The sequence below is a fragment of the Serinus canaria genome, chromosome 14 (assembly GCF_022539315.1).
Source record: "Serinus canaria isolate serCan28SL12 chromosome 14, serCan2020, whole genome shotgun sequence".
Lineage (NCBI taxonomy): Eukaryota > Metazoa > Chordata > Aves > Passeriformes > Fringillidae > Serinus > Serinus canaria.
The window spans coordinates 9302550-9317334 of record NC_066328.1 but is presented as its reverse complement, the minus strand read 5'-3'; the positions used below and the strand labels follow the sequence as shown (position 1 = coordinate 9317334).

General features: G+C 40.6%; 1 protein-coding gene across 1 annotated transcript; it reads right to left on the bottom strand.

Annotated features, from left to right (window-relative positions):
* Window positions 1-1778: 1778 nt before the first annotated feature.
* On the bottom strand, window positions 1779-9961 carry LOC115484285 (small integral membrane protein 10-like protein 2A). The gene is made up of 2 exons (XM_030229794.2): window positions 9687-9961; window positions 1779-8182 (listed from the first exon to the last, which is right to left on the bottom strand). The coding sequence occupies exons 1-2, from the start codon at window positions 9870-9872 to the stop codon at window positions 8162-8164; spliced, it is 207 nt and encodes a 68-aa protein (XP_030085654.1). The 5' UTR covers window positions 9873-9961; the 3' UTR covers window positions 1779-8161.
* Between the last annotated feature and the right edge of the window lie 4824 nt (window positions 9962-14785).

Sequence of the window (14785 nt, the reverse complement as noted above, 5' to 3'; positions counted from 1 at the left end):
AGGAGGTTAAAGATAAATAAAGGAGTATTTTGATATGTCTAAAAAATGCTTGTGATAACAAATAGACAAAGCACTTCCTAACGTTCAAGGCTTGCAAGTGCACTTTACAAACATGCCACAGTTCTTGATAGCAAAAACCCCATCCAATACTTATTTTTTTAATGTAAGGCAAAGCACTCCATCCTGTTTTAAAAAATCATCTCTCTAAGAAATGTGAATATCTTCAGCAGAATCTTTGGTACTTGTGTTTGGTTTAAGGTTTTGGGGTTTTTAAATTTTAAGCTGCCATATCTGCCAGAGAAAGCACGAGCCAAGAAACGTACTGAAGAGATAAATGTTGTGATGAGTGTAAATTGGTAAGAAGTTCCTCTGGCAATCTCAGATTTGCAAAGAGGGAATTTGGGCTCCTGTACAGATGAGTTGCTCTTACAGAATTTTGCAGTATGAGATGAACAAAGAGACTACCACAAAGTCATAGGCCACCACTTTAAATCTGACTTCAGAGCATTTCAGATCCTAATAGGAAGAGACTGGGATGTGCACAGAGTAGCATGTCTATTTCTGTGTTTATTTGCAAAAGTGTTCAGAGTTCCTTAACATTCTCCATTGCAGGTATCATGCCTAATTATATAAATGTGTGTAAAACTATTGATAAACCATCTGAAAGTGATGACAACATGAGTAATTAAGGCTGTGTCACACCACTGTCACAGTGGGTGACTGCAACATCGTGGACAAAGGTTACAGTTTCCTATTTCAGGATCTGCCATACAAACTCCCAAAGCCATGAGAACCTACAGTGATGTGCAGGGAGCATTGATAACACTTTCATAGCCATGGAGGTCTCACCACATGCCAGAACTTTATAGAACTTTATTATGCTTATTATATTCAGTTTTTTCCTCTTTTTTTCTGTTTAAATGCTTCTTTTGAAGGACAATATGATCTCAGCATTCATCATTAAGAAAAAAGTACACATTAATTTTGTACTCAGAGTATCAGCCTGTTGTTCAGGGTTGCCAATACCAGTTCTTTTCAGAATACAGCTCATAACAATAACATTCTTCCTTAAAACTATCACTTGTGGCAGCAAGGGATCCCCAGACCAAACAAAAACTAAGTTTTTTTGAGTCTAGAATCAAAAGGTCACCTGATAGCAGCTTTCAGAAGAGAGATCTCTGAAGGGCGAACAGCTTCTGTTTAAATGTTTTTTAATGTTCAACGTTTAGTAGAGGATACATCTTTATTCTACTCCCTTAATGGGAATATTTCATTCAACAGAAACAAAAGCTCTGGCATATCTGTTAATATGGTGATTTTAACTGTGCAGAGAAACACCCAGCAATGTTTATCCTGGATGATGCAGGAGAGTTGCTATGGCCATTATATGTATTTACCATGGTTTGCTTTCCCCTTTAAAATGAAGCTATGCTGTAAGATTGGAGCTAGTTATTTAGGAAATATCTTGGAACTACATTGAAAGCAACTGGCCTGTTAAGGCTTCTCACTAAAATAAAGTGAATGAATAAATACTGGTGACTAACATCATTAAACTAGCCTTGAGTTCACATACCAGATTTCCAAGGTCAGGTGGAAGCACTGAGCCCTTTTATCCTCACACAGGTTTTAAATTTGTTTGGTTTCTGTAAACATACATCTCTCAAATTGTACCTCTGGAAAAACCACTCCCTGTCTGACTTCACTTTGTCAGAAACACAGACTCTTCAAGTACAATTTATACAGTGGAAAACTGGAATGAGAAGTACCAAAACTACCTCTGGTCTTTAAAAAAAAGATTTTTATTTCTGTTTTTAAATAGCTTGACAAAACCCATCCATTGGTACTCTGAGTTCAAATGTAAACAGTTACAATACATTACTGCTGTGTATTGATTTTGTACAGTAACCTATCTGCAGTGACAATCCATAAGACAAGGCAAACTGAAATGCACTGTACTGTAAGATGTACTAAAAATGCCATAACTGAAAATACTCCAAAGACTGATGTGTAACTCCCTCCTGTGGTGTGAGTGAGCAGCTTCACCCTTAACAGCTCCTGGCAGCTTGGGGAGCACTCCCGGGATTCCAAAGTCTCTATTTGGGTTTCAAGTCTACTATGGAAACTTCTCTCCCAGGTTAAAAGTGTCACAATACAATTGTAAAATACATACAAAGTTGTAAACATCTTTCTCTGGAACAAAAAAATAAATGGTTTGTGCCAGCCTTCTCCACCTCCCACACTGCAATAAAAAAATAATAATCAAAAAAAAACAGGGCCAAAGACCAAGGCCATAGACTGAAATTGTTCTACAGGGATGACATCACAGTTTACAGGAAGTATTGAGTATCAGCATTGAAAATTAGTCACCATCAAGTAGCAGAACTCATTTCCAAGAAATGGTTTCACTCAACTTCAAGTGATGAATCAGGCACTGAATATTTGATTTCCCTACTTTTAAGAAAAAAAGCTTAAATTACATTTAGGTATTATGTTTGAAAATAGCTAAAATTGACTACAAACAGAAAATTAAACACTGATACTTTCGCAAATTGGGGTTTTGACCACTTTTGCTGTCAGGTTTATAGCAATCTTCCATGAAGAAGGAAGGAATTTGCAAAACAGACTACACATATATAGAGATCACACAAATAAAATAGACCTTTTCAAGGCAGATTTTCTTTGTGGAAGTCCCTCTGGTCATTTTCTAAAATGTTTTAGCTTTTAAATTTATTTCATCATTAACAATGAAATAACTATCTTAGTCTGAATCTTGTATCACAAAAATACTAAGATAACTGAGATTTTTGGGATGCAGTAGAGGATTAATTTCAAAGTACAGTAGGATTTGCTCTTTCCAGTGCAGGCTGGTAAAGGATAGCATTATTCTAGCACTTCTGAATTTTTCTTGTTTTTAGTCAGGAGATTGATATCTACGACCTTGTAATTTAAGTATGACAGTTGATCATAAATATCAATACTTTCACAGGCAACATTTGTTTATTTTAAGTTCTAGCAAGTGCAGCTCCTCCTTGAGGATTAGAGGCTCTGCAGTCTAAAAAGGGTTCTCCCCCCACCCCCAGTTACTGGCTGTGCATCACAGAAACAAGTGGCAGAACACATTTTATTCTGTGAACTCTTGGGGGAAAAAAAAAAGGCTTCAAAATATTCATGTAGTCTTTAATGTACTCTTTAATTTTCTGAAAAGTTACACTAAGTTCTAACCTTACTGTGTTTTATAAGCCCCAGATTCTAGCTGCAATTCTCAGCTGTCAGAGGTACCACATACTTGAATTAAATATTGGATTTTAATTGAAGCAGCTGTTTTGAAGAGAAAAAAAGCAGAATTATGTCACACTGACTACATACTGCTCTGTCAGTTATACCACCTGTCATACACCCTAATGAGAGACTATGGACTCTTCCATCTCTGCATGGTTTCTGTCAGTTTGTTGTGCATAATTAATTACAGGACAATGTTTCTGAGGTGGAACAAAATATCAGCATATGATTATGCTGAGAATTATAGGGAGAGAAATATGTGCATAACCAGGCCATAAAAACAAAAGGAGCAACCTGACAATGAGATTATATATTAGGAGAGTACATACAGGCTTGCTTCTTCCAAAAATTAAATGTGTATACCTACAAGGGGCAAAGGTGGAGAGAAGGAGAAAGGAAGCAAACTTTGGCAAAGTTTAAGAAAGTGCTGTCTTTACAGTCCTAATAATAACTTTAAAAAAAAGAGAGAAATAAACCACAAACAAACAACAAACCACCAAACTTCAAACAACAGCAAAACCAAACCCAACACTGAAAAAGCAAAAGGCTAAAAATGTCTACAGCTAGAACTGACCCCTGTGCAGGATGATGCAGACACAATAGCTGAGATTGCACTGGCTAAAAACCACATGGAGAAGTAACACCACCATCTCTACTGCATTTTGCACTGCAATGTCAGAAAGTAAATAAGCATTTGCATAAGCATCCCAACATCATACTGTGGTAAAATACTTTTTATCTACATGCAGAGCTCTGTGCACACATTTAAAAGTATATTTTCATTTCATAGCAGTACACCACATAGTAAATTTTCACTCAAGTGTAATTAGTAGGAAATTCTCTTAATATTGAGTATTTTCTTATTTCTTTTCTAATGGCAGAAATAAAACTTTGCTATGTAGTGCAGGAAGGATCTGGACACTAATCAATGACATTTCAGATAGCACAAGTTTTTTAGTAGAACTCTGACATTTTGCTTAGAAATAACCTCTTCCTAGAGAAGGATGTGAGACAAAAATACAGAAATATGAAGGCATCTCTTGGTTGAGTATAAAGGTCCCTTACCCCTACTAAGAATGTTATTTTTCTGTACTGTAATAATCATCTGAGACAGCCCTAACAGCACATTAACTCAGGAAAGTTCTCCACACTGGACATAGTGAAGCCATGAAACTCCACACAAACTGTCTTGGCCAAGACACCTTCCATCTTTTGAGATGAGTTAATATCAGAACATCTGTAGGAAGAGAACAGTGGCCTAAACCACATAGTGTTAGATTTGTCTATAGTTTCAAAGGATGGATGCCATCCTTCAGGTTCCTTATTCTCCCTCCAGACAGGAAAAGCCATTGAAACATTGCCTCAGTCAGGGCAGGCAGTTCTTTCTGTGCAAGAGCAGCGCTTTCAATCCATGGCCTCCCCAGGCTTAAAGTGCAGTCTATCACATGAGATTTTAACATACCAAACTATGCTTTATTTGAATTTCAGAAGGAATGTTCAAGTTAAAATTACCTTTTAGGTTTTAAGCAATAAAATCCAAGGCAAGGAACATAAACTATCTTAAAATGGATTAAATCCACTTATTTAAGTATTCTTTGTATCTTATGGTCAATATACATATAATACACAACAAACATCCATCATTTCACTTAGCTGTATTGTATTTAAAGTGATCCTGTAATAAGTGATAAAAGGCCACACATTCAAACAAGACTTTGCTTAAAACAGGACTGTATTAGCTGGACTGTGATATGTAACACAATTCAATATTCCAAGATCTCCTCCTCCATAGGCTTGTCATTGATAAGGAGAAAACCCTTGGCACTCTGCTGTACACACATTTAAATTCTAGTTTATTGGTGGTGTCTCTCATGTTTTATTTCCTCCCCTTTAAAATCACCATGAGAAAAAGGTGCATTAAAAACTGGTTTTTATGCATTTAGCTACTCCTCTTGCCTATTAACCTGACAATCTTACCTACAAGTTCTTGTATAGAACTATGGTTCCCAAAACACAGAGTTCCCAAATGACAGACAGTAGAGAATGTTCCAGGCCAAAGCAGTCAGCTGCACAAACAAGGTCTCAAGTATCAACTGCAGGTACAGCTGTGCCAATTGATCCTTTGTACAGGAAGTCCAAGCACTCAAGTTTTGGGTGCAGGACTGTGTTCATGCACATCTAAAGGTAAGGCTCACCATACAGGGAGGGTATGGCTGTACCTGTGGAGCTGCATAGAGATTAATATGGAGTTGCACAACGTTGTCTTTAGCAATCAAGCCAGCTTAAACAGGCTCCAACCCCTCCCAGCCTTCATTCCTCTGCCCTCGGCTCTGCCAAGTGTTTTTTGGGTCAAGATACAAGCAGACAGCAGCTTAACACTGTGACTCCAAGCCACAGACATTTGGGGAAGTGTCTGTTTCTGGTGTTCTGGGATGTCAGATCCCCATCACTTCAGAAATCTTGAACCTCTGCAACACCACGTGTTAACCTGTGTTAGTATCACTCACTGCAAGGCTGATAAATTACAGCAGTGGAGATGGGAGTGGATGGCTTGACTGAGAGGGACCTGCTGCTGTCGGAGTAATTACTTTTGATACATAATCCAGTACTATTCTGGGGCTTTCAGTCACTTTGTAACAGGTGATTGCATGGTCCAAAGTCTAAAAGTTTAGCAATCACTTAAATGCACATCAGGGAAAAGTTATTTTCTAAATTAAAGTAAGTGGCTTTTCATCTCTTTAGCATCCAAAAGAAACAACCAATGGGGACAATGAAAACACAATGTATCACAAGATAAAAAAGTAATATGTCTGATTTTCAGCACTCAAATAAGACTTAAAAATTTCAACTCTTCTCTCCCTAAGACTGAAAATCAGCATCTTATCTTCATTATCAAGGACTTCTCTACACGTGTGCTAGCAGTTCAATAACCACCACACTGGAAACTACTGGCTTATCAGCTAAGTTCAGTTCAAAGTAAATGCAACATGCCTTCCTCTCTTTCCAAGATGAAGAAAGAACAGCTGGCAAAAGGATACCTAGTGTGTGAACCACTTCACTCCACATTAAGTCCTCACTTTTAAGCCAGAGTCAAGGGAAAGCTGAAAATGCATCCTACCCCACACACCGATACCTCCCTCTTTATGTGAGCCTTTAGAGCACAGTAAGCTGATCTACAGCAACGCCTGGCCTGAGGATTTTGGACATCAAGTTCAAAGTTTGACCTACTGCAGGATGAGTTTCTCCACTAAAGTGCCACCAAGAGCATATTCCTCAAAATTCTATTCACCAGCAGCTCTATGGATTCCAGGATTCTTGCCCTGTTCTTTGCAAAGTTCATTATCACAAGCCTACCCCAAAGCCAAAGTCAACAAGCCCAGAAGCTGTTACTGTACTTCAGCAATAACAATCACTCTTTCAAGGAAAAAGAATTGTTTTAGAAAGTTGTTTACAGTGTCTATTGTAGCACAATAAAGCTCACAAGGTATTGTTAAATTAGAGCAGTACCATCCTTGGAAAGAGCACTGCTGAGAATTCTGCTGCATTGAAGACCACCCTCCCAACAGCTTCCAGTTCAAAGTGTTTTAAGGACTGATACATCAATTGCTGTTGGATTCAGAGCAGGAATTCAATTCTACAAGAAACAAGTTTCATTGGAAATGGGTATAAATAGTAGTAGCCAGAACACTCCACTAATACAAACTCTATAGAAAACAAAGGATCTGTGCTAATCAAATTGGGTTCTAGTTTAGTGTTAACAGCAGACCTGCAGAAGTCCAGAGTCTGAAGATGATGAAGTTCTTTACACTCAGATGCAGCTATTCCTTACAAAAAAAAAAAAAGTCCCTATTCTTCCATCAGCCAGTTTAACTAGCAGTTATACAACTACAGTTTTTACTTCAGCTAAGTCTCACTAAAACCTAAACTGTAACCTTGTCTCTTTTATTTTCTGCTAATATTAAAAATAGTCATTATTAAAATCTCAGTACTTTTTTACCTTCACTACTGCATACCAGAGACCTGCTAGTGCAAAAGCTAGCATAGAGATTACTAGCTGTATGATGTGAAAATTATTAGTCACATTTTGTATATTCATAAGCATTTGCTCGTTTCCAAGTGTTTGCTCTGAAGATAAAAGGTTTAAGCAACAAAGGAAAAAATATGGTTTCTGGTTGTTTGAGAGTCCCATAGCAGAGTTGTTCAGAGAGGCAATTGGATTAGAACAGGAATCAGGAAGTCCACCAAGCTCCAGTGCTTTAAAAAATACAAACTGCAATTCATTCTCCTTGCTACTGCTCATTTCTAATTCCAGAAACCACAGGTTTTTATTATACTGCAAATTTCCCAGCCAGAATTGTGCAAAACATACAAAGTTGTCTCCTGGGCAGCCTGAGCTGAAGTCTCCAGAGATGCTACAAGCTTCTTCCAGCCAGCCTGTTACTGAAATGCCACCAATGCAGTGAGAAACCCTATTGAGATTGTCTTTCCCAGAAGAAAAATGCAGATGAAATGAATCCTTCCAAGGAGCAGCTGCACTTGAGTTCGTCCCTGCTGATTCACTGAAGCTCAGAGGCATTTCCTTGCCAACAGGAGACAGAGGTATAGTATTAAAGAGAGAAAAATTCCTGGTGTTATGTAATTCTTGTAAACTGCTACTGTGATTTTGAGAACTGTCCAACATGGAATGCACGTGTGTCAGACGAACTGCTGGCTTGTGGTGATCTGGGCCATTGTCACATACTCGTTTCTGGATAAAATCTTCTTTCTTCATAGTCCTAGAGCACACGAGCACAGCTTTGATGCTTCACAGCAGGCTGGATTTGAAGAATAGTGACTGACTCTAGTTGCAGCATACAGCAGAAGCAGCACTCCAAGTCACAAGTCAGTGGATCTCAATATGGACCTAAAGAGAAAGAATGCAGGAAGTTATTACACTGATAACCCAGTTTCCTGGTTCCCAATGTACTGAACCAAAAATAGTTAACAATCATTCACATAAAGAATAACCCAGCTACAGAAAGTAACAGTTGTCCCAACGGATAACTCTCCCTACAGGCTGTTTGAGCACATCCAGAGGGGTAGGAAGTATGCCCAAATACCAGCTGCCCTTCTATAGTTTCAGTTTAATCTGCTACAAGCTCTCTTTTGGTGACAGGCATGAAAGTGAGTCAGCAAAGGAGCAGCCAGAGAGATTGGCTGTGAAACAACAGCCTTTCCCTTCACCAATAGACACACGGGCTGGGACTGATTAGAGGCTTAACATGGAAGATTAATATTAAAGTAATCCTCCTGTAAACAGAAGTGCAGGCTGAAATCAGACACACAACACTGGAAATCAACAAAAGCTTCCCAGAGGGAACTGGTCAGACTGGCTGCCCCAGCACAGTTAGCGGGTATCAGCTGTAGCACAAAGGAAAACTGGTGGTGTTCCAGGAGAACCATTCTGTACCAACACTGATAACGAGCAAAGGCAAGGCTTCTCCAGCTACCAGGGTTACCAAGCTACGTGTACAACTCCCGGCCATCTGGCTCATTTTCAAGCTTCAGAATTTTAGGGCAAATCGCAACAACAAAAATAGGAGATGCCACATTTTGACCTCTTCCCATTTCAAATTACCTTTCACAAGTAACAAACTCCAACCAGACTTGTTTTTCAACCCTTGGCTACTGGCCAGATGTCAAAATTTTCATTACAGCAATGTTTACGAGGAGAAAGAGTGTCTGATCCTTGGCTGGAACAGATGTTTGTAGCGACAGTGCACAGCCTGTTCCTGCTGCCAGTTAAGTTAAAAGTAAATCTTTTATTTCATCACAAAAACAATGAAACTCCAACCCTACAACAGGTCAAAGCTGTGTTAGAGAGTTACACATTTTGCAGAAACAGGCTCAAAACAGGGGAGATACAAATTCAATCTGAAGCATCTTTTTCATGCAATAACATTGGTATTTAAAAGTGTCTGCATTTTCCGTACTGCAACTGTTCTTGATTTCAAAAAATCCCAATCAACCGATGAAGGAAATTGTTTTCTCTGCTCCTTACAAGATGTCAGGACCGTGCTATCAAAGTGCACATATTCACAGTTTATTCCCAGTATTTAAGTCAACTATGGCTTAGGAAAAGGCACAGGAAAGCAGCACGTTTGCTGCTATCGCGCAGAACAAGCAGCACAGCGGGGCACTCGCAGCCGGCCACCAGCAAGGACAAGGCTCCGGGGCTGCATCTGCGCCCAAGCCAAGCGACGCTGCCCCGGTGACACGGGCGGGGCACAGCCCCCGCCCCGGCGCACGGACGGGCACTCCTTCGGCGGCGCTCCACCGTTATTCGGGGAAGCGGCTGCGAACCGCCCCCGGGCCCGGCCGGTGACACCGGGACACGAGCCCGGCCCGGCCCCGCCGCCCCCGCCCACCTGCAGCCGCACGTTGAGCATCATGGAGGCGACGATGTAGAGGTAGGGGAAGTTGATGCGGAGCTTCCAGGCCAGGTCGAAGAAGATGAGGAGGGTCCTGGTGAGCCCCTTGCAGAACACGCCGTAGGACCTGGCCGCGGCCGACTGGGAGAGCCTGGCAGCGAGTGCGGACAGAGCCGCCGCCATAAACCCGCCCCCGCTCCCGCGGCCGCGCCGCGCCCGGGCGCCGCCGCCGCCTCCCCGCGCTGCGCGTGCCCGCCGGGCGGGGCGCGCGGCCGCGCGTCAGCACTGCGCGTGCGCGGGCCGGGCCGCCGCAGCGCGCGGCTGTGCTGGCTGCGCATGCGCGGGGGCGGGCGGGGCGGGGCCGTTGGAGAGGGAGCGGCCCCGCCCTCACGCGCCGCCCCTCGGCCCAGCCCCCGGTGTCGCTGTCGGGGCTGGTAGTGCACGGGGGGCTCGTGGGTCAGCACGGCGATCATCGAGTCCCGCTGCTGGCCCTGCACAGAGCACTCCCCAAGAGTCCCGCTATAGGCCTGAGAGCGTTGTCCGGACACTCCTTGAACTCTTGTCAGGTTTGGAGCTGTGACCGCTTCCCTGGGGAGTCCGTTCCAGCCCCGCCTCCCTCTTGGGGCACGGCCTGCTGCTGATACCCAGCCTTAACCTGCCCTGGGTTAACGTGACTCAACCCATTTTGTGAGGGCGTGACCCAGGTGTAGAACTGCTCAGTGACACCTACACTGATGAATGGATGTCACAGAATCAGAGAAGGGTTTGGGTTGGAAGGACCTTTCAGGTAACCCAGTCGCACCCCCTGCCATGGGCAGGGACACGTTCCATTGTCCCGGGTTGCTCCAAGGCCCATCCAGCCTGGCCTTGGACACTGCCAGGGCTGAGACAGCCACAGATTCTCTGGCAGCCTGTGCCAGGCCTCACCTCCCTCACATGGGGGAATTTTCTCCTAACATCTAAACCCACTCTCTTTCAGTGTGAAATGTCAGTGACGGTTTCTGGGTTTGGGTGCATTTTTTTTTTGTTATTTTATTGTTTACACAGCCATGTGATGAATTCAGTGAGCCAGCTACTGTCACAAGAAAATGCTTGCTTTGCCTTTCAAGCCAATATTTAAGTTACATAATGAATTAAAAATACACTGTTCAGGTCTGGGTTACAAACAAGATTTGAAAACTATTTTGCAAACATTTCCTAGGAAGGTCTTTGAGATAAATTGCCATCATGAAATTTTTCAAGTAGGCAAAAATGTCCCAACAGATAAATAGTTGACCAATATAATTTTTGGCCCCTTTTTTTTTTTTTTTTTTGCCCTATAACTGTTCTTTACAGTTCTCGTTCAATCAACTTTCAATAACTGAAATGAAACAGAAAAATTAATGCATTGACCTAAACTTCTTATAAAACACTTATTTTATTGACACAGAATCAAGTTGATGTAGAGAGAAAGAATAATTCCAGGGCAGGACTTTCAGCAGCTTTCCATTTTGCAATTACCAATTGGAAAACCATGTAGGATACACAAAGGTTAAACCAGGAAACAGATTAACTTTGTATTTACCAGTAGATGTCTGTCTGTCTCATTAGTTCTGGTTCATGTTGCACATTGCAACAGATGTGACACAGTATCGATTCTAAAATCTTGATTAAGAGTAAATTACTTTCTACACTAAAACAGGCAATATAATTACTAAATTACTTCATAACAACAAGTTAGCATCAGTATTTATTTGTATCTAATTTTTTCATTATATAGTGAGATTGATAAAACACTCTTTAGCTTTCCAGCAAAGAAATTAGCAGATAATGCAATTGAATACCAATTGAAGAGATTTACCAGATTTTGTCACATGAAGATTTGGAAATTAGCTAATTATTTTGATAGTGAAACTAAACCTCAAAGGCATCCCACACTTCCTTTTTTGATTTCAGCTCTGTCATGATGGTAAAATCATTTTCAATTTAGCTAAAACACTGATTACTTTATTATGCAGAAGTCCAAAACTATTGAAATGCAATTTGCAGCTGATGCCTGCAGAGATCATTTTCCATCACTTTAATCTCACTTTTGCTTCTCAGCCCTGACTTGTGTTTTTCTGTTGCATCAGAGAACATCTTTATCTTCGCTAAACTGTTCATGTTCTGTTTCATTTATAATAATTCAAATTACCCAAGTGCCAGCAGTAAGCAGAAATACCCAAAAATACCCAGCTGCATCTTTTGGTAAAACAGAAGGTGGTTGATGTATGTCACTGTTAGCCTGGAGTGTTTTAGAAACAGAACAAATTTTTAATTTTTATATTTAGGAAGTGGGGAATAAATCAAATACCTTATTTTGAGAAGTTTTCCTCTTCACCAAAATTGTAACTTAGCAGCTTATCAGTATAAAATCACTGGAGGAAAAAAACATTCGGTTTTCCTACCATTTGTATATTTTATTTATGCTAAAATAAGCTATTTTGTATTTATTTATTATATCTATTACTCTTAAAATTTCTTCAGAACTTCCACAAATGGTCACAGTGAGTAATAGACTCCAGAATATATCATCACTTTTTAACAATTGTCTTATTTCTTTTTCGAGGGTTGACCATGCTATATGATAAACCCCTGATTTGAATTTCTGGCTTTGATCTCATGTGCTATTTGAAGCTGACTGGTTTTTGTCTTGCTCTCCACTGCAAGAGAAGCTGTTCAGTTGGGATGTGAGTCACAGCTGTGCAGCATGACAGGAGGAAGTAGGCTTCTTCCCATTCCATCTGTTCTCAGACAAACCAACCACAGAAGGTTTGGTCCTTTTTTAGGTCCTAGCTCTGCTGAAGTCCATGAGCTTGTCTGCAAGTCTGGAGCAAAACAAACATTAAATCTTTCTAAGGAAATCAGAGGCCACATCACAGCTGGTACCTTTTGGTTTTATTCATGTGAAAAATGACTGGACAATGGAAGGCAGCAAAACTAGTAATACCAAATGGGCTTATGTCATGGTTAGACCTTTATACCATTTTTCTTGATCTTATAAGGCTCGTTTCTGTGAAATGCTTGATGTTAAGATAGAAGTTGAGGGGCACTTGCAGCTTACATGCCTGTGTGTTTCAGCAATGCCTCCCCTCAGGGCACGATGTGATGCCTATAAAAGGCTTATTCCCATATTTCTGCTGAGGGAGTTACAGCAATAAAAAACTGAAGAGACACAGAGAGGTCTCAGGTCCTTGTTTATAAATATATAATGATGCCTCTATTCCAAAAAGCTCACAGCCATATACAGGGATTACTGTGTGTAGTCCCACGGCCTTCCACAACAGTTGAAGCACTGTCTGTTACTGCTTGCTAAACCTGAGGGTAGACATCACTGAATGCAGAGCCTTATGTGGTTTTTGTAACTGAAATTCCTGACAGAAGAGAGATTGATCACAAGCTACCTAAAGAAAATACATGACTTGTTTCTGTTTTATTCATATACCAGAGAAATCATCTTTGCTAGAATCACATGAATGGAATGCATTTATTTTACAATGCTTTATTAATAATGTAAAGATTTACATACTAACATTTGATTTTTATGCTCCTTTAATCTGTTCTTTCTGATGCAGCAAATGCTGACATTTAAAAGTTGTGGTTCCTTTTTTACTGCTGGCTTTGGTTCCTCTAGAGCAGACTGACTGCTATATTTGAACAGTGTACATATCACATGCAAGCACAGGGTTTTTTCAACACTCAGGAAGCTAATCATGCCAAAACTGTTTGCCTGGAATAGCTATCCATTACTTGTGGATTAGAATATTTTCTAACATTCATTTTCTGTCATGGTACTTCCCTGAGTTCAGTGAAGATACTCTGAATTTTCTCCACAGCAATAGTGTCATTTTCCCCAATTAAAAATATGTGGTCCATTACCTTGACAAGGAGATATCAACTAAAGAATTCAAACATCATCAAGCAAAAAACTTTGGAGTCTCAGGCAACTGTTAGGTGAGAAGCTTTAAGTGATAGCTACTGTCCAAACAGCTGGAATAAGTACTACTTTAAAAACAAGAGGGCAGAGGGACTCAGAGAGTGACAGACCAGAAAGGTGGATAACACCACAGGTGGAACTAGAGTCCAGAAAGGAATTTTGGATGCTCACTGCTGTCTAACATTGACTTCTTTCTACCAGTTACTATGTACCTAATCCTACATCATTAAATACCTGACTTTTGCCACCAACTCAAATTAGGGTCAAGCCTCAATTACAATTCCTACAGACAATTATGTCAGCTATTTTAAGTGAAAAAGCATCTGGAAACTCCATTTTCTCCAATAAGGTCTCTCTGTTTTGTGTGAGGTTTGGGGGTTTTGCTTTTGATTTTAATAGAAATTATCTAAAGAATTGTGCAATATACTGAAATCTTTATTCCACCCTCTGACACTTCACACTTTTGCTTCACATAAAATTGGCTTTTGCACTTTAGTCCAAGCCGCAGTTTCCAGTGATTGTGAATTTCAGTTACAGCTTTTCACCCTAAACCAGTTTTTCCATTATTGTTAAGAACAGAAGGTTACTTTTGACCTCAGAATTGTACATGCCGTGTCCTGCAGGCAAGTGAACAGAACCACTGTCAGCTGCCTTACTCACAGAGGTGTCATCTGTGAGTAAGGGAGCACACCTATGAATCACTGCCAGGTGTTCTGCTTGTTTCCCTGTACAAAGTGTACACCAGCCCTTCTCTACTTCTCTGTGGCTTCATTCATGAGCTGTCAGTTACAGAGCACAGTAATAGCTGGGGATGAAAGATACTACAAAAGTGCCAATAATTATTGTCTCTGTAATGTTGATAGTCTGTGTCATGGTGAGTAGAACTTTCTGGGATTGCATCAGCGTGATTACCCTGCCACTCCCCATCCACAAAGGAGAATAATCCTCCCTCAGTGCCAGCACACACAATACACATATTCAGGCAGTGTCCCAAACAATCTTAAATAATAATCTCTTCTCGTTGTCTAAGAAAAAGGCTTTCAACAACAATTGTAATGGTGAGAGAAGAGAAGGTGATAGATGATGGAATAATATTAAGACTGATCTAAACCTCAGCTGTATGATTCATGATTTTATCAGA

What these genes read in the sequence shown, in the direction of transcription:
- LOC115484285 (XM_030229794.2), bottom strand. Translation starts at nt 9,872, where the DNA reads ATGGCGGCGGCTCTGTCCGCACTCGCTGCCAGGCTCTCCCAGTCGGCC. An exon ending in TGCTCAACGTGCGGCTGCAG is followed by an intron (nt 8,183 to 9,686) that starts GTGGGCGGGGGC and finishes CTTTCTCTTTAG; the next exon opens with GTCCATATTGAGATCCACTG.